Consider the following 20,724-nt stretch of genomic DNA (forward strand, 5'->3'; position numbering starts at 1 on the left):
GTGAGCAGCTTCCCACCGAGAAGGTGGAAACACAGTTCCTGTCTCCGACTGAGTCTCAGTTGCAGCTTCTTTCCCTACTAAAGCCCTCTCGAATGAGCTGGGCCAGGTGCAAGTGTTGGGAGCTGCCCACAAAGCCTTTTTTTCAGCAGAACATGCAGGAAAGAGCAACTCTAGACTTTTAGCATGGGGAAGCTTTTACGTGGGGCTGCTAAGATGAAGTGCAAGCTGCCTCGTATTACATGACACAAGCGTTACACTACAGCGTACAGCGAGGAGGAGACTCAAAGCTGCCCTGGGTGTTACTTCTCTTTAAAAGCAGGACCTACTGGGGAAGAGCAATGAGACGGAACCACGCTTTAGGGCTAATATTCCCTCTGCTTTGTAACAGATTTGTAAACAAAGTACAGAATTGCAGAGTTGTTCCAGGAGCCATCACAGGAATTGGCAGAGGTGACAGGGGTTTACAGTAAATAGAGGGGAAAAAAGGAACTAGCCTATCACGCACACAAAACTGCAGTTTACGTAATCCCACCTGCCCTTCTGCTCCTTTGGAGGCACAGACCAATGCAGTTATGGCTGGGTAACCTGCCCCCGTCTCCAGGGCCACTCCAAATGTCTTTCAACCAATAATCTGGTCAAAATAATGTAAACATGACTTCTGAACGTCTACAGCACAGCCACCAGCGCCATGAGGACGAGGTCAGAACGGTGGTCGTGGGGGGGGTGGTTCTCACATGTCCATCTACAACCAGGACAAGAGTGGAGTTTCACTTTTTATTTATGCCCCAGTGATCTTCGCACCCGTTTGAGCATTTAGAGTTACATGACTGTAAGTCTTTAAACATGAGCATTTCTCTAAACAGTAACAGAAGTGTATTAGCTGCAAGGATAGCATAGCCATGTTGTAGTATAGAAGCTGCCCTGATCCTCTGGTTGTTGACAATGCATAGACGATTTAGAGTTATGGAACAACTGTCCCTCCCTCCTCCCCCCTCCCATTCCCCAATAGTGTTAACAAAAAGCTTAATTTTCCAGTTTTAAAGTGCAAATGATTCAGATACAACTGCTGCTGGAACAGGTCTGAACAGAAAATGAAGTCCTCTTTATGAGATGTTTTCCAGAATATAAAAGATGAGCTCCATTATGACTGGCCCCTCACTCAACTGACATGCCCCTCCATGAATCACTGGAACTAAGGCACTGTCCAGGTCCTTCATGTATTGAGAGGGCAGTGGCTGTCCATTGCTCCCAGCTTGATAACCAACCTAAAAAATACAAAGTGAGAGGTGGGGGGGTTTACAGAGGACAGGACACAGGCGGCAGTTTGGTGGGCAGGAGGATGAGCTGGGGGAGGTGCTGTGGCCTCTGCCCTGGAAGTTGGATTTAGCAGGCACTAAGGCAGCTTTTCCCCTTGTTTTTGTTCTCCTTTAGGTTCCCAATGGCCACCTACACAGAAGTACCCCACTGCTCTGTCAAAGCAGATCATTCAGACCTGCAGGAACCGCCCCTGTGTTATCAGATTAGCTCAGGCAGTGTTTAAAAGCTGGCTGACACCAGGAACACCTCCACTCCAGGGCAAGGCCAGTTCCCTTCCCAGGGAGCTGTGCTCCCTTATCTCTGCCTTTGGCTTCTGCTGCAGAACACTCCCTAAGGGACCTTTCAGCTGCTCCTCTGTCTCACATGCAGTGTGATCTTCTAAGACCACCCATGCTCGGGAATGCTTTGTGCTCCCCCAATAATACATTTCCTACACTCCCATATCTTCATTTCTGGTGCAAAGGCCAATTCAGAGTCTTCTCCAAGCATGTGGCAGGTCTGCAGCTCACAGGGCTGGTCCTGGATCTCTGGCTGCAGAGCAGGTGCTGCCAGCTGGCACACAGGGATCAAGCCTGGTGTTAATTCAGGATAGGCACTAGCTTCCCTTTTTAACAGATGGCCCAGAACACCAAACACCAGTCAGCACCACAACACTGGCATCTGATAGTGGTACTTTTTCAACCCAGGGACTGGTTGAAGTGTGTATTCCCTTTCTGAGGAATGAACAAGGGAACAGTTAAAACTATTCAGGACTTACTTGATCCGAGTCGAGTGTAACGCGCAGACCCAGCTTAGTCATTCCATCTTCCTTCAGCAGCTTAAGGTGGGGACAGAGAGCTAAACAGAAAGCCTTTGCCACGTTTTCAGTCAGCCTGCTGTGATCAGCTGGGTCGCTCAGACCATTATGTTGCTCATCATTTTCCAGGAAGAACACCTGCAGGAAAGAGGTGAGACAAGACACAACCCTTGGCTCTTCTAGCAAATAAGGTTACTGAGACACCAGTTAATCTTTCTACAAGTGAGGGCTTAAAGAAGAGCTGTTCAGGGATGACCAGCAAATGACCCTGAAGACAAGACACTTACTTAGGGGGGAAAAAGCAAACTTCAAAAGGAAAGATTTGAACAGCTGTGTTCTCAAAACCCTGTTCTGAGCAAAAGCCTCACACTAGAAATGCACTATTTATTGCACATAGTTTTTAATCAATACCAGCTTTTAAACAGATGTTCATTTCACAGTTTTCCTAGATCTGTACTGCTGTTGTCAGTGAACTTGGCTCTGTTGAGCCCCGTGGACCTGGGAAAGCAGCATACAAAGGGGCAAGCTGCCAAGGGGGTAATGTGGTTCCTCCTGGGCAGGTTAAGAGAAACACTTGAAGAAATCTTCTAACATCAGCATTTGTGTGCTGGCAGAGTCACAGGTCCATCAGCAAGGCAAGCAGTTTCTGCAAGTGACTGATGCCACAGCACCTCCAGTTTAACCTGCGCCAGGCTAGAGAGGGTGGCTCAAAAGAACCACTTTATAAAAACAGTTATTTCATCTCCATTTAAAAGGTTGGATTTAATACAAATGCAGGTGAAACCCAACTGGCACCTGGGGTAAGACAGTATTTTTCTGGTCCCACTCCCCCTGTTCTCAAACCGTATGCAAGGAGGTGGCCAGGCCCGCGCATGTACCAGCCATAGGGTATTTTATCCTGCACGATACCACACTGAATGTTTCCTTGCAGGCAGGAAAGTTACTACAGGTTTGGTTTGTTCTGAAGAATTTACTGCTTTCATTCTGGTGAGTGGGGAGAGCAGGTCGAAAGCAGCAGAAGGCTGGAGTTGCAATCCCAAAAGGCCCAAGTGTTGCTTTACATGCAGCTTGTTTTGACTCACCTCCGTCCACCGAATGACCTTTCCATTTGCCTTGTACTCTGAGCCGTGAAATATCTTCACACTTGTTATAGACTCCATTGATTTGCCATCGATAGGGCTCACAACACTGGAAGGGAGGGAAAAGGGTAAGTTCGGACTCAGCAGAAGACATGAGCTGAACAGATACCACTGCAAAAGAACTGCATCAGAATCAAAGGGCAGCTCTGCTGCTGCACCTGAATCCTCAACTGCCTCACTGCAGGGTTTCTCGTAACTGTTCTGCAATTGGAACTGCTACAACACAGCAGCCTAGCCCATCAGCTTAATGGGGCACAGACCAAAATTACCCTCAGAAGGGAACCCAAAGGCTTAAGAGTGCCAAAACCAGTGATCTTAATTGCAACTGCTAATTGTGAGGATGGTGCTGGGCCTGGAGCTTCAGCAGGAGCAGCCTTGTAAGAATGGGCTCAGAGCTGAGGCAGCATCGCCCCTGCAGCCCACCCTGGTCAATGTGCACACACCAGGTGCGGGAGGGATCTTCCTGCAGGTTTTCAGCAAAGCTTTGTACCAGAGCTGAGATCTCAGAGGTGCTAACACAGCAATAAGGCATGGGGTTCATGCATTTGTAACAGTGTAGGCCAGCAATACCTGAAACACTACTTACACAGCCCAGAACTCGATCACAGAGCCTAAGACTGACCTGAAGAGCCCAAAACTACTCTTCCTTCTAGATGCTGAGTCCTTAAATGTACCCATCACAATAACATTTTGCTGACATAAACCTCTTTGTTTTGTCTTAACTATGAAGAATCCAGGTACACTGTTGATGTTCAGCAATTTCATTTCCAGCATTACTTACTGCAAACTAAGCACCAGGAGAGCAAAGTGACCACAATATGCAAGGTTCAGCACTGACTGCTGGAGACAGATTAGTGGTTTCCAATAACTGGGTATTAGCAATGGCAAAAAATCCATAGCATAGACAACTTTCTAGATTGATGCCCCAAAGCTCTGGTACCTCAATTCCATTTTCATTACATTTAATTGCACCTTATCACTCCAAATAGAGGCACAGACTTGTAATTCCTATTGATGTGAAGACTCATGCACCTTGTAAGAGCAATTAGAAGTTTTCACAAACACAGGCAGTCACCATTCAATGTCAAGTGGTTGCTCCTCTGCTTACCCCTTACTGAAGTTTTTATCATCTTCTACCCACTGAATATGAACGTGTTCCTGAGGATCTTCAGCATCTACTTTGCCACATGTAATGGTGAAGTCTTTCATCTCTCTCAAGGCCTGCCTCAAAGAGTCCATGTTCTCAGCGGTTATCTGGACCATTACTCCATCTAGGGAACCAAGAAACCCTCATAAGCCAAGATAAGCCACACTGAACAGAGCCTATGCAGAAAAAGAAACAAACATCCTTCCTCTTTTTCCAACAGAAAGGTTAAAACATCTAGTACAGGAGTCATAAGCAGCAGTGCTACAGAAGACCATTTCTGAACTCTCAGATACCCAAAACACGGCACTGATGAGTGCTGACTAGGGTCACACAAGGGTGAGGGAAGTCCTTCTATCAGGAGAAGTCAGCTATTATCAACAGCCACATTAGTTTGTCTCAGAACACGACACCCACTCTAGGCAACCCTCAGGAACCCCATGTCCCTCCATCCCTCCTGCTACCACCTCTGCTGGCACTGAAAGCAGCACTCCAGCGTGACAGGAGCTTGTGAGAAGTCAGTGCTTGCTACACAGTGGCAAATGATACAGCTTTGGCTTGGGTCAGTCTAAATTACCATAGAAATGCCTTGAGAATGAAACACTTCCCCTGTGTACAGCCTCCTTGCCTGAATCCACCTGTACCTCTGTTTAACAGAGGTTAAACTGAACATTAAACCACCACCACCATTAAACCACTTACAGTGCTTACACTAAACCACCAATTTAGACACACAAAATGGTGCAATGACCTACAGATAGTGACTTACAGCAAGAGGGTGACCACGCACCCATGGACTGCACGCTCATTCAGCTGCCAGCTCACAAGCTGGTGCAGCTGAAGGAGCTCCTGCTCATCAGTGGAGCTCACTGACTGACTGCATGCGTGGGCTTCTCGCATACCTCACTCGCACTGTAAGGAGCACACTTAAACCACTCCTGCCTGCACTGTCACATCTGCAGTGAGGTTAGACTACAAAGTTCTGTCTCAGCTAATGAGCAGGAACAGTTTTCAATGCAGTGTGTGCAGTCAGGGTTTGTCTCTGTGACATGACAACCGGTGGAAGAGGAACAAACAGCATCAGAGAGGTACCAGCTCAACAATCTCAACTTGTTGTGTTCTCATCTGCCCACATACAAACGTATAAACAATGCACATCCCTAACTGTGTGTAAAGCAGAGCTATGTGTGAACAGAATAAGTTCAGCAGGGCTTTCTCTCCTGGTCTGTGGAATACGCATTCCATAGTTCTTAGCTTCACAATGTCCTCATTCAACCCAAACCAGTAAACTGGCCAGAGGCACACAAGTGAGGTATTTCATATTCTTGTGTCCCTGTTCTACAGCATCTGGACAAGTTCCTCCTCATTAAAGGAAACAGGGGATTTGGGGTTTTTTTTGCTAAGAAATAGGTTAAAGCTGAAGCAGCAACATGATTCAAATGCCCAAGGCGTAACAGCAGAGCCCTGCTAACCACAGAGCCAAGCTGTATTAAGAAAGCAGTGTGCTTTAAGCAAGCAGTTCAGTTCTTACCTTCTACTATACTGGATTTGGCAAGGTAGCCTGAAGAGGATTTTAAAGCTCCACTGAACACAAAGAAGCTGGCACCGGTCACTGCAACAACAACAACAGGAGTGACTTAGTGATGCTTTTGTCTGAACGATGCCTTACATGAGCACCAGGTAATGCAGCCCTAGCATCTGAGGGTGATTAATCAAACACTACTTAGAATTATGGCGACTTTAATGCACCTCTCAGCTGATGTATGGAAGGCCAAATTCACCGAGTTATTTTCTAAACTGGAAAAGAGTTTCTGTCAACCTTAATGAATGCTCGTATTTCATCACTCTCCCCACACACACCTTTAAGATTCAGGACTATTAATTTAGGGTAACCAAGTACATAATTACCTTCTAAATGTTCCCACACAGCTGGCAAGGCCACAGCTCAAAGCCGCCTGATTTAAAAGTAAAATGCTCTTAAATGACCACTGAGCATCGTGAAATTCCTGATGGAAATCCCTCTTCTTGTCCCTCATGTAAAAGTCAGATAAGCCCATCAGTCCCAATATACTCCCTGGAGTGACTGGGGATACTTGCAGAACATAAAAGCTGGCCTCTGTCTCGCTTGTTCTCATTTAGAGATAGTTGAAATGTCTTTGCCAGAAGTTTTCCCCAAACCCACAGTATTTTCATTCCCAGCACAGTGCTGCTGCAGCCTTTCAGCCTCCAACAAAAATAAAGCCTGGAAATTAGATGGTCTAATTGAAGGGAACAAACGTTTCTTGAAGCTGCATTATTAAAATGCTGCTGTGGTTGGTTATTCCTATTTACCTTTCTCTCAGACTAAACCTAAGCTTCCTCCTTTCTCATAGTATAGGATGAGCACAGGCAGCCACAGCCTCACCTGTAGTCTCCAACTGTGCTAACGACACCTCTCATTAATAATCTAGAGATGTTGCCTAAGCCAGTTAGAGCACTGTGACCTCTGGAGCAGCACAAGTCCTGGGCTGTACTGTGCAAGCAGCGTTACTATATTTGCAAGGGGGGAAGCTGTTGTGTGCTTTATTCTATGTCTGCTTGATCTATGCAGTTGGCTAGAGCACCTCTTGGACAAATCCAGAGCAGCACTGTTGGCCTAGAGAGGAGGGATGTGCAAACTGCACAGTGTGCCCCCTGACATCCGAGATCATGGATTGTGTGAGAGGAATAGAACACCAAAGGGGTAAAGGGCAGACAGAGCAACACGTTACTATTCCTTGCGCTGCACTTGTCTAACTCCCAAAGCTGCCCAGCAGTCAGAATTGTTTTCTCAGGGTCTAACAAACTCAGTTACACGCAGACAAACCCAGTTCTGACAGGTAACACAAAGGGCAAAGAGGGTCCAGCCTCCTCGTGGACCCCCATTCTCACCCTTCCTCGGCTGGTTATGGATGCTGATGGCCTGTGTCTGGTAATTCCCGTCGTCGTTCTGAACACACACCAGATGTGAGTCTGCTTTCTCGTTGAAGCACGCTCCCCCTGCTAGGACATGCTCGTTGGATTTGTTCATGGCTTTCATCATCTGCAAACAACAAGGTTTATCATTCCTACCCTGCTTGTCAAGAGCTACCATAAATAGGGGATTCTTGGAACAGTTCAATTGGACAGAGCACTGAGAGCAAGCTTGTCACCAGCGCTCATATTCTCATGTCAGATTTTAGCACTCAGAACCATAAGCTGCTTTTGAAAAGAGGGTTCAGGTCTTGTCCTGTTTAGATGCTTTAAAGTACCTTTTATGTAATTAAGATAAATGGTACAAGGGCTAGCTGAGCTATCCAGGCTGCAAAAGCTATTATCACTAGCTGGTTTAGAACAATAAATTCACAGGAAAACACATTAGAAAAACACTGAGAGACAAAACCTGGCTTTTTTACACAGCTACAGTTGCTTATAACATAAATCATGTTGCCTCCCCACTTCAGTGAGGGACTGACACTCAGAGCTGCAGCATTTAATCCTGGTTGTGCCTCGACCAGCTACCAAAGCTTTAGCATCCCTGTGCTTTACCTGTGTGAACTGCAGAAATTGAGATCAAAGTCGCCAATCTGAAGACTTCTTAAAGAGATCTGAACCATAAATCCCCAGAATAAGGTTAATTCTCTGCAAAGGAGGCCTCCAAAACATTTGTGATGCATCTGCACTTCAGTCTTGCCGATTATCATCTAACACACCCAGTTACCTGCCTTGACAAATGTGAGTTACAGTTTCTTTCCTTTTCTCCTCTCTTCCTCTTCATGGAAGCTCAGACTATGAGGTTTTTATCCAAACTAAACCTGAGGGAGTCACCTATCTACGCAATTTGCTTCAAACCCGAAAAATCATGTTTACTTAAACCCTTATGAGAAGGAAAATGCTGAGTTATTTGACATCTCTTAACAGCACTCCCATCCTCTGCAGCTGATAAGCATGCACCCTACACACAATGCATTTATCTCTCTCAGTCTAACATAAAGCCTTAATTATAGTGTCAGGAACATTAGCTGATGCTCGCTATTGACAAATGTGCACAGGTGTAATGTTTGGGGAGCAAACTTAATTAAGATTTCACATCAGACAACAGTGTATTTCATTATCTAGTTCATCATGTCGTGCTCCAGAAACAAGACCAGAGCTCAGCAGCAGCTTTATGGGGCCTCATAGTTGTCTTTTGTGTAACAGAAAACAAGTGGACACGGTAGGGGAGTGGAACTAGATGAGTTTTAAGGTCCCTTGCAACCCAAACCATGCTATGGTGCTATGGCAACTGTGCTTTGGGACAAGGCAACTGATTAAAAAATGACAGTCACCTTTGCTGAGGGACTAAACAGGCAGCTAACTATCACTGTAAGCTGCAGAAAATTTAAATGATTTGAAGACAAAAATATGTATTTCATAGGAAAACTATATATTAGTGTTTGTTAATTGCAGACTAAATCTCATGCACTGATTAGACGTGGAGAATTCAAAGTGAGCTTTTCACTTTCTAGATAGCTTGAGTGACACGCTTCTAATTAAATACTGCTTTACATGGGGAAAAGGTCTTGTGGTTTAATTCATCTTAATTCAAACTACATTCAGATGAAAAAACTCTAGTAATTCAATTTTCCATCCTGATTGCAAGTACCTGCAGTACTGCGTTCAGCTCTGGGAGCCCCACCACAAGAGGGACATGGACCTTTTGAAGCAAGTCCAGAGGAGGCCATGACTGTTCTCCAAGAAGCACCTCTGCTATGGAGACAGACTGAGAGAGCTGGGCTTGGGCAACCTGGAGAAGGTTCTGAGGAGACCTGAGAGCAGCTTCCAGTGCCTAAAGAGGCTACAAGTAACCTGGAGAGAGGCTTTTGACAAGGGCCTGTAGGGACAGGACAAGGGGAATGGCTTTAACCTGACAGAGGGGAGATTGAGATTAGATACTAGGCAGAAGTTCTTCCCCTGTGAGGGTGCTGAGGCACTGGCACAGGGTGCCCACAGAAGCTGTGGCTGCCCCATCCTTGGCAGTGTTCAAGGCCAGGTTGGACACAGGGGCTTGGAGCAAGCTGCTTGAGTGGAAGGTGTCCCTGCCTGTGGCAGGGGTTGGAACTGGATGAGCCTTAAGGTCCCTTCCAATGGAAACCATTCTGTGATTCTATAGATAAATAACTAACACCGATTTCATTTAAAAAGTGGAATCCTTGCTTCACTCTGGAAGGAGAATCCAAGCATGGTGCAGAGATTTTGCTCAGCTGCCTAACGCAGCAGCATCATCACAGCCCAGCTTAGCGTAGTGTCTAACAGGACCAAAGCTGATGCGCTCACCAGCATAACGCACAGCTAACGCTCCCTGAGCTGCACCCTGTGCCAATCCCTATGTAATTCATGCAAACTTCACTGACCTCTTCTGTTACCTTACAGCTGCATCAAGAATTAATATGCCCTTTAACAGACCCTTTATCTTCCTGCTTCAGCAGTTTCATCTTTTACAAACCTCGCACCAGAACACTCCTTCCTTTATTTCAATTTATTTCTTTGTCCTCACTGCTATTTCACTCAAATGCTTCTTGCAGAGAAACTCTCTTGAGATAAAACTGCATTCTGCTCTGATTCTGCAAAACCTTACAAATACCAGTTTGCCCAGGTGATTTGCTCTCACCCCAACTGCTGACTGGTTTCAAAATACCAAGTTACCCTCTCCTCTTTAGACAGAACACAAAATCAGTCACTTTCTCCAGTGTTCTCTTCCACTGTTGTTCAAATCCCTTCTCACTTGGTTCTCAACAGCACCACACATCCTAAAGACTCCAACTGGTTTTGGCCCACCAGAAATCAAGGATAAAATTTAGATGTCGAGAGAAGTTTTAAATAAAATAAACCAAGCACCAATAAATGCACACACAACATATGTGAGGAAAGCTAATGCACTTTTTCCTCCCAGTTTACCTCAAGTTCATCAGCTTATTTGCTCAAATCAAACCAGTATTACACTTCGTATGTCAACAGGTAAAAACCTGAAGAGAAAGGAGTCTAAGAGTTTAATAAATACTAAATTGAATGGCATTTGAGGGAGAAGCCAGCCTCCCCCCCTTTCCAAAGATGTGTGCATCCTGCATTTCTCATCTGAGGCAGTTTTCCCTAGTGGTAGCGCATAAAACAAAAAGCCTTTAGATCCCAAGTCCTCCAACCACAAAGAAGCTGCACACAAATGTATTTCTTATAAGCATTACCTCATTATATCTGTTGCTGGGAATTTTGATGCTGGTTTTTCTGACTTCCATATCAACCACTAAACCTTGGACAACAGGCAGCGTGTATTGGTAATTTCTGAAGTCCTGGTAATTAAAACATGTTTTTAAAAGTTAGGCATGATCAGCATCATTAACACTGTAGTTTCATAACTATCCTGGTGACTACCAGTTAGCCCATTAAAACAATTGTAATGAGGGATTGACAGGCAGGGAGGGATGCAGACATCACAGCTTGTAACCTATATAATGGAAGAACACAAATGAAAAAGCATCATCGTGACTGTTAAGTCATTTCAGTGATTTTCTTACATCAAAATTAATATTCTCCAGCCTTGAATGTCATCACTATAGGTAAGAAAATTTGCCCTCTGTATGCCATTACATTACTGGATATTAGCCTTTCTAGCAGTTGAGATTAAGTCACACATCAAAGAGAATTTTCTATATTGGAAACATTAGCAAATTAGGAAGAGCTAATAATTCTACTTCATTTGAAGTGCTGTATAATCAGAGAGCTGTGACTGCACACTTTGATGACCTAGCACTTCTGAGGAGAGAATTCAAGCAACTAATGCACTTGCTTCCAGATCCAAACACCTCAGGTGGTGGGGTTTTGGATGTTGATTTGGGTACCTTGTTACAATTCACTGTGTTGTTGAAAGCTAACATCCAACATCAGGCAAATTCACCCACATGCCCACTATTTTCCTCCTGTCATCTTCTAAACCTGCCTACTACTGCACACAACAGGAGTACAGTTCTCCCCACACTGACCCATTCACACTGATGGAACACGCGAATTGAGTCTCAGCACTTACTGCAAGAAGGTTCATGATGGTGTGTCCAGTCTCTCCAAACAAAGGCTTGCGAAATCTGACACTAAAAAGTGGGCATGGATAAACTAGGATAAAAGAAAACAGAAACAGGTCAGACTGAAATTAACACACTGAGATTCTGCAAAACCAGACTCGCATACAATCTCTCTAGTTCAATATGGTAAGCAGCAGCAAAAGAAGAGCCTGGAAGGCCAGTTTAAGAAGCAAAAGGGAAGAAGGCTTTAACTTTCTAATGCTCCCTATATGTGTGTCGTGGCTCCTTGCCCACCACACTAGAAACAGTAAGAATTATGTGGGATGCTTACAAGTGCCACGCTGCAAGACTGAACCTAGTGACCTGGATGCTGACTGCAGAGATGACCTTTCTAAATGCTTTTCTCAGCCCACTTCTTGGAAATAGCTTCTTCCTCTCTTATGACCATCCTGCCGCTCTCCACTATGGCACTGTAAGCTTTTAGCTTCTGTGGCTGATGTGTGCGACATTCAAGTGGTAATACAGATTCTTTCCTTTTCTGTGTTCATGTTTTCGGAAGAATATTGCAAATTCTCCACAGGATTATGTCAAAAGCAATTAAAAGGACATTTATGGTATGTCGGCAATGCAAACCATCCACATTCCTTGGCTGACTTAGCCATCCTTGTAAAACATCTATGATGCAATTCGAAGTGTAGTGTATGGATCTGGCTGCATGACATTATGTTGCAGCAGAAGCCATAACAATGCTTGAACCGTGACTCACACAGTAATACGTAATGCCAAGGTTTTCTAAACAGATGTTTGAAGGAAGGTTCCTGAACTACCCTCAGGCAAACACAGCCTGATTTCCCAAAATGCCACACATCTTCACAGCGCCCAGTGCAGCCAGAAGGGGCTCAGCAGGTTGGAAGAACATCATCAGGATTTCCTGAGGGAAATAAGCTCCAGCTTCTGCTCACTGATGCGATATCTGGACAGCATCACAGCTCCCACACGCACACCATACAGCTGACCAACTCATGCCCAGTGTCCTGAGGCACCAAGAAGTGCTGAACGTCCCATGCCTGCCACCCTGGCTGCTTACAGCAGCTCAGCTACGTCCCAGATACATAAAATACCCCAAGATTGAGCTGTGTGATTGATCTGCTGATGCTCAGCAGACATTGGCTGGACATGCAGCAGCCCACAGTGACTCCTGCATCTGATCTGCTGCACAGCCAGCAGTGCTGAGCAAATGGCTGATATCTGCCATTCCACCAGAAAAGAGATGTATCCAAGAACATCTGGGATACAAATGCAGCCCTTTTCCAGAGGGGACTGAGCAAGTGACCTGCAGTCACAACTGTCACAGCACAAATGAATACCCCTAAATCCAAATCACAGCTATAGAACTGGTTTGGTTGCTGCCCAACATACTCCAAGCAGGTATTTCTGTTCGTATCATTTGTTTCTGTGCTAAAAAACAGATGTCACATCCAAAATATGAGCATCTTTGTTTGCTTTTCTAAATGTTGATGGGAATAAATACACTGCTTAAAAACCTCATGGATACACACAAAAACATACACACCTTTAACACTGGTTCTTCTGACAAGTCTACCTTACAGCTCTCATCCTCAGGCGGCAAAGTTTGAAGACTTCCCTTTTCCTCTCCAATGACATTGGTATTTTATAAATAAATCCCAGTGTTCCCTAAACATCTCAAGTTAAATTTGCAAATCCCTAGAAAGCATATTCTAAAACTTATTTTGTTAATAAGTAATGAAAAGGTTTTGCAGAGAAATGCAGAGACCATTTTTACAGTAATTCAGATTTATAGGATGCTCCAATTAAAACTGCAGATGAGCCCACCAGGGTGGACAGATACCCGGTAACCTATTTGCTCCAGCAATAGCAAATGTCTTTTGAAAAAGATCTGATCCTAACTTTATGCTATTTTCAGGCTAACTGCTATGATTTTGTCCAGCTGAAACACGTTCTCCTCTGCAGCAAACTGCCAGGTCAGCTGCCCCTGCACACATATTGTTACCCTCTGGAAAATGAGTGTGGTTCTAAACGCCTAAAAGCAAAAGCTTCCATTTCAGCATTGAAAGAACATCTCTCCCTTGTCCTAACTGCACATAACTGTCTTTCAGGTCACTCACTGAACTACAAACATGCTCAGACCTAGATTTGTCTCCACAGAAATCTGCCTGATGAGCCAGTACAGTTGTAAATAGACTGCAAGCCCTACCACCACCTCAGTACTTCTGTGCTATTAGCTGGATGCAACGTGGGCATCCAACACAATTGATACTTGCCTCTTTAAGCTTGTGTGTCTTTGACAGGTAACAATCTAGGGCTGGGTGTGTGCCCTACACCAGAATACATTCCCCTGCAGAACTAATTGCAGCTGGAGGAATGCATGTTACTTACGTCTGTATTCAGCTCCAAGTCTCAACATCAGCCGAATGGGAAACACTTTAGCCCAGGGAGTCTCCCATTTCTGAATGAGGATGCCAAACAAGTACGGTGGGGTTGGGAGCACCAGGTCTTGCAGGGACTGATATGTAGCTGCCACGTACAAGAACCCTCCATGTTCTTTGCTTCCAAGGAAGCTCTGGCTGAAAAACGAGTGTCCCAGGTTGCCAACAATGTTACCTATGAAAAACAAATGCTCATTACTTCATTGGACTGAGAGCTATATTAAGAATGTAGAGTTTTCCAGAGGGGGAAAAAGTCCATATTAAACTCACTTTGTTTCCTGAACCATTGATGTCTATTTATTACACAAGAAACAATGTTTTGCTGCACAAAGGGGCTCAGGTTACATCTTATGCAAAACTGTTATGGAATAACTGCTGCAGACTAAAGCCACCAAAAGCCATGGCATTTCTGGTTGATCCCCCATTGGTGACACATGTACTCAGTGACTATCACCAGTAGGAAGGTAGGTTTCGTGGGAATACATGCACGTACCTTCATTTCTGCACCTGGCTGAGAGAGCCATGCCTGCAAGTGTTACCAGGACAGTACATACAACCACAGACTTACCACCTCTCCCGGGACAGCAGGGAGGGAGACCAGTGATCTGTCTGTTTCAAGTGGTAAAGGCAGTATAACAGAAGGGATGATGCATCCCAGGGATAGCCAGGGAAAGGAAGGATGGCTCAGGTCAGGACTGCTGCCAAGGAAGTGGTACCTGCAACCTCACCCTAGCACCACACAAGCACCAAAGAAAGCCTGTTTTCAGTGTCTGGCAGATACTCAAGGGGTTTCCACTTGCAGAAGCTGCTGTTGACTGAACTTTTAGATGCAGCTATGATTAAAGGAGAGCTGTGAACCTGATCAAATAATCTGTGCCCACTGGTTGTCCCTCTACTTAAGCAAACTGCTGGGGTGCCTGCTCAGACACACACTGAAAATCTGGGTCATTTTAAGAATTACACAAAAGGGTGTTTATTTCATTAGTATACTTAATGTAAAACACAACTGAGAGAGACACAGGGGAGAAACATCACTGACTTTTACTCCCATTTTTACTCTTTGATGCTCTCAATTTCCAAAAATGTTTACTCCAGAAGGGCTGAATGACTCTGAATGTTGATTAGACTATTATAGCATCTAACACAGCATTTAACACTGAAGCAAAGAACCATGGTGTGATTCCTTTTATCAAATGACAACAGCATGCAAATAATGTACAGAACAGCTGATCACAATTTCTCCATAGGAAGATGTGAATATTAACAGTGCTGATTTGCTCTCAAAGAAGAACACAAGCAATTTCAGAGCTCATGGTGTGATTGATCACACCACGCATGAGGAACCACATGGGTCTGAGACACTCATGCAGACCTCCTGGGCTTCTGCAGCAATCCCAGGCTTTCCCACCTGCAGACACAGACCAGTAAATAGAACTTTCTCCTCCTTCTCCACCTCCACCACCACATAATTCACCACCTTATGAAGTTTAACCATGCCAAGTGCAAGGTCCTGCACCTGGGTCAGAGCAATCCCAGGCACAGCTACAGGTTGGGCAGAGAAGAGATTCAGAGCAGCCCTGCGAAGAAGGACTTGGGGGTGTTGGTTGATGAGGAAATGAACATGAGCCGGCTTCAGTGTGTGCTTGCAGGCCAGAAAGCCAACCGTATCCTGGGCTCCATCAAAAGGAGCCTGACCAGCAGGTACAAGGAGGTGATCCTGCCCCTCTACTCTGCTCTTGTGAGACCTCACCTGGAGTATTGTGTGCAGTTCTGCTGTCCTCAACATGAAAAGGACATGGAACTGTTGGAACAAGTCCAGAGAAGGGCCACGAGGATGATCAGGGGACTGGAGCACCTCCCATATGAAGACAGGCTGAGGAAGTTGGGGCTGTTCAGCCTGGAGAAGATAAGGCTGCGTGGAGACCTCATAGCAGCCTTCCAGTATCTGAAGGGGGCCTATAGGGATGCTGGGGAGGGACTCTTCATTAGGGACTGTAGTGATAGGACAAGGGGTAACAGGTTAAAACTTAAACAGGGGAAGTTTAGATTGGATATAAGGAAGAAGTTCTTTCCTGTTAGGCTGGTGAGGCACTGGAATGGGTTGCTCAGGGAGGTTGTGAATGCTCCATCCCTGGCAGTGTTCAAGGCCAGGTTGGACAGAGCCTCGGGTGACATGGTTTAGTGTGAGGTGGCCCTGCTCAGGGGGGTTGGAACTGGATGATCTTAAGGTCCTTTCCAACCCTAACTATTCTACGATTCTGTAATGGAGTGTTTGTATTTGAACTTCAGGCAGGCTCCAACATGCACATCAACTGGACAGTAACTGAAGGGTTTCTCCCTTTTACACAAGACACATACAGGCACACTCACACTAGGTTTTAAGTACATAAAAACATGAGTCACAAAAGTGCAACTCTGACATCCTCAGTAATACAAGTATGGTATTCAAGCTAAGCCTTCTCTATTTTTATGCTGTAAAACAGCCTAAAGATCATACACAAGCATTTAAAAATGCAAGACAAATAAACACAGGAGGTACTGTTCTGGCCAGCAAAGGAAAGGATAACTGATGAGTCCTTTCAGATCTGCCCTTACATCAGACCCCTGTGAAAGTCTCAAATGACAGCACCTCTCCACAAAGCCAGCACCAGCATGACAATAATACAGCTGCTCCTGCCCTGCTCTGGAGATGTGGCCATGCTACTTTGCACCCCTCCAAACAGACCACGTGGGCATAGCCACCACTGAGCATTACCTCCTTCACATGACCTTGAGACCTCCAGCTTTAAATACAGCTACTGGTCTTTAAGCAAAAGGCTCCTTCTATACTCCAGCTGACAAAGCTCAGGGCTTTCCCTGCTATCCAAATGTATGAGCATCTTAGTGGAATTTTTTTTTGGTCTGTACCCACAAGTTGTTGCATAAACCAAGTTCTCAAGTTCTCCATTACAAGGTTGCTTCAGCAGCCCAGGCACTCCATGGCAGGGTACAGCTCATTTGTACATTGCCACTGTCCTGTGAAGCTGATCTGTCATTTTACAGATACACACAGAGCTGCCACCATCGACCTAGATCGTATTTCAGAACCCTTACAGTGGCTACTTCTGCAATGCTCAGCTGAGCATACTTGATGAAAAGTAGCTACTGGTCAAACCGAAGGACTAACATGATTAATAGAGCCACATCAAATGCTGTCAGCTGCTGAAAAGCATCGATCCTGCTCATGTGCAAATGCCCTTCCCTGTCAGCCTGTGCTGTGACACTACTGCTTGCTCAGTGAATACACCGCTAATGCACCAAGTCAGGCATCATGCTGGTGAGTGCAAACCAATGTATCAATTAGTGCTCATGGAAAAGATTTTCACGTATCTAAAATAGCTGCTGGCACTTCTCTATCTCAGCACCACTCGTTTGCTTTTGCAGTTCCCACCTACCCTCACTAATCTCCTCTTCTTCATTTATAACTTCCTTTTCCTCTTCCCATCTGTTCTTACCCAAATAGAAGTTACAGGGCCTGATAGTAAAATTACTTGGTGAGGTTCTCACTTCCAACAACATGACCATAATAATCCTTCCTAACCTTAAAACGTTTAAAGCATATGAACTGCTAAGCAGAACTGAATTGTGCACCCTTTTCTGAGGCACCTTCTACGTGAAAGAGGCTAGGCAAAGTGAAGCTGTACAATGCCATACAGCTCTGAGACGTGTGATACTGCCCACTGGGATGACAAAGCAATCAGACATTTCCACTTGTGACTGATGCCAAGTGCTGCAGCAGAAGGGGACGACTACTTATGTTTTCCGTTCAGGAGATGGAGCTTCGAGGCTCCAGGCTTGGGATGCCTTAACAGGAATTTTTTCAGCCAACAGAAACATGAAAAACCCCCTCAGAGTGGAATCTGCAACTCAGCTTTTCAGCACTGCGCTACCATAAGCCACAGCATTCACTGAAAGTTACTCCTTTTGACACATGCAACTGTCGCAGTGCAAACTCCAATAGGGTACCACTAACAAAAGGAGAAACCATTGGGATTAGGTAGTTGTGCTGCAATTCATTGTTCATAAGAGCATGCAAGAGCCTGCCGTCTGGAGAGCATGGGAAGAATCAAGCGTTTTCATACACACCTCTCTAGTGCCTAACCAGCAAACCCAAGTCAAAAAACCCTCTCTGGGCTTTCAGCTTGTCCCACAAACATTTCTGCACTGACCAGGGCCTGCCAGCCTTTCCTGTCATGTCTCTGAAGGTGGTTCCAGGTCAAGCCCCCGCTGATGAGTTGCTATTACCAGCCTGACATGGTCAAACCCAACCCACTGCACTGTTACACATTTTAAGCCAAGAACTGTGTTTCAGAAGCTCAGAGGAAGCGTGGCTCTCAGAAAAGCTTTCAAACAAAGCTATCCTTCTCAAAAGCATGTAATTTACAAAATATCACAACTTCCTTTCTAAACAAGTAATCTCAGAGTGAACAGAAAGGTGCTTTTCCTTATATTAAGTTCTAGCACCTGACATCAGACAACTGACATTATTCAGAAGTGCCTGAAGTGTGGATGATGCATCTAAAGCAGCTCTGCAGGAGGTTAGTACTTACTCTCTTCTCAGTTATGCTGGGTTACCCTTGACTTTAAATCCTAAGCAGCTCTATAAAGTCCTTTAAAAAATCCCACACTTTTAACCACTGATGTGACTTTCTCTTCAGTCACGATCTATGCTGTTTTGAATTCTTCACGTAAGTATCTTCCCCTGATGAACAATATACTTTGCATATCAGTCTGGCAATCCCCTCTGGACTCAAATAAAATAGTTTATATCAGGAAAGATAAAGAAAATAGATTCCTGCATTTGTTTATTGCCCTCAATATATAGTGAAGCCAGTTAGGTGCATTTATCAAAACCAGTAAGCTTAAACTCCTTATACATGCTTCATATCTTTTGGTTAATCCCAGATCAAAAAGCATCCAGTCTCAGGGAAGGCATCAAATGTGGCTTGGGCATCTGTATGGCCTCATTTCATTGTCATCAGTAACAACCAAGAACTGCCAAGTACCAAACCCCGTGCCAGCATCCTGAAAACCCAAGTGTCTCAGTTCTGTAGCAAGAGATGCAAAGCAATAGTCACCTGGGAACAATCCTGCCAGACGGATTTTCCTCAAGAGCATATGACCACAAAAAGCAATACAAACCCTGTCACTACCATATCGAGAGTGACAGAGAGGTACAGAAGAGACAAGACCATGAATGCAACTTGATGACACATCTGTAGCAGACGCCAACATTGAGAAAACCCATGAAACTCAACACTCAACATTCTGACCATGCTCAGTATCTTTTTATTGAAACACATCAGCAAGTTATTTGTATTGGCAAGGGCCATAATGCTTCACTTACTATCACTGTGAGTAGCAGTTACCAGCATTCAAAACTTCCTCAGACTACTCTGCAGCAGTCTCCTAATCAATCACTATCACACCTTATATGATGTTTGATTTTCCACATTACACTTGCAGGAGTATATTACTCACTCAGTTAATCTGTTCTCTGTTCAGAACATCTACATGGGCTTCTTTATACATCTACTCTGTATTAGCTACCACCTTATTTAATTAAAATCAGGCTGGGTAAAATACACACAAGACCATGACTGGGATAGATCCATCCTGACCCTGAATATCCCCAAACTCAGGGCAATTACAAAGCTATTTCAAGCAGTTGCCAGATTTGCATTTTCACTACCAAAGTAACAGTAGCATTTATTGTATTCCATCAAAGAGCTAATGCACTAGGGCGTATCTGGCAGCTCTATATTGACACATGCAACTGCTTCAAAGTACCCATTCAGACAGACAGAAGTTCTCATTTTTCCATTCACTAGACCTCCTGCCAGGCTTATAGCCAACAGACAAGGATAATCATGGGATTACTACTACAACAGTACAACTACTACAACCACAACAGAAATCATTAGCTTCCCATTTCCAAACAAGAAAAACAGCACAGCGGGGAGTTTGATGACGGAGGGGCCAGAGGAAAAATAAAGTGATGGAAACTGAACAGCAATTAAGAGTTGCCTTAATTAACAGCTTTACAATCTATAACTCACATGCATACAGCCTACAGTGAAAAATGCCATTTTTCCTTCAAAACCTCTCTGTTGCTTTACTATTATAAAGTCCTAACACCAGACCATAGCTTGAGGTTGAGGATTTCTAGTAACAAAACTAAGGAAAGTTGGTGCTGCAGCAGCCTGACATCTTACCTATACTGAAACAGGAGATGAATCTGAAGGACAAACTGCAAAGCATTGAGTGTGCAGACTAAATGTCCCTGCCTGCAGGTCTGGAGGCTGAGCTCTGCTGCTGTCAACTACCTGCACATGCAAGAGCCATGCTCTGAAAGGAATACCTAGCACAGAGGAAAGGACTCAGCCTCAAGAAACAAGTTATCCCCCAAGGAAAGCAGAAACATCTGCACATACAAGTCTGTGCTTCTAGGCTTGAATGCAGAATTCAAACTTGAGCAAGAAAAGCTGATAGATATGACCCATGAAAAAATAATGTGCTATAGATATGGGCTTTAATTAAATAAACAAAAAGGGAATGTTGTATTTTTCAGCAGAAAACAAAATCAACAAGAAACCCCAAATCACTCTGCAACAAATTCAACATCGCTAGATGTAATTCTTGTTTCCATTCCAGTAAAAACATATTGCATGTGTCTTTTTGTTTTATGACTTTTTAAGAACACATTGACTAAGGGAGATAAATAAAAACATCCATCAAAGTAATTTCAGTTTCCTGACGGCAAAATAAATTT

General features: G+C 44.5%; 1 protein-coding gene across 1 annotated transcript in view; it reads right to left on the reverse strand.

Annotated features, from left to right (window-relative positions):
• Positions 1-760: 760 nt before the first annotated feature.
• Positions 761-20,724, reverse strand: part of ZFYVE9 (zinc finger FYVE-type containing 9) — a 68,742-nt gene continuing 48,778 nt past the window's right edge. Inside the window, exons 11-19 of the mRNA XM_057413564.1 lie at positions 13,864-14,088; positions 11,454-11,536; positions 10,615-10,719; positions 7,307-7,457; positions 5,928-6,008; positions 4,361-4,523; positions 3,196-3,301; positions 2,075-2,251; positions 761-1,265 (exon numbers count right to left, since the gene is read on the reverse strand). Of these exons, the coding sequence (XP_057269547.1) occupies positions 1,104-1,265; positions 2,075-2,251; positions 3,196-3,301; positions 4,361-4,523; positions 5,928-6,008; positions 7,307-7,457; positions 10,615-10,719; positions 11,454-11,536; positions 13,864-14,088 (1,253 nt within the window). The 3' untranslated portion in view covers positions 761-1,103. The remainder of the gene's footprint in view (positions 1,266-2,074; positions 2,252-3,195; positions 3,302-4,360; positions 4,524-5,927; positions 6,009-7,306; positions 7,458-10,614; positions 10,720-11,453; positions 11,537-13,863; positions 14,089-20,724) is intronic.

This window comes from Pezoporus wallicus, unplaced genomic scaffold (genome assembly GCF_028554395.1).
Source record: "Pezoporus wallicus isolate ANWC-B61680 ecotype Strahan unplaced genomic scaffold, APGP_CSIRO_Pwel_v1 contig_13740, whole genome shotgun sequence".
In the NCBI taxonomy this organism is placed as follows: domain Eukaryota; kingdom Metazoa; phylum Chordata; class Aves; order Psittaciformes; family Psittacidae; genus Pezoporus; species Pezoporus wallicus.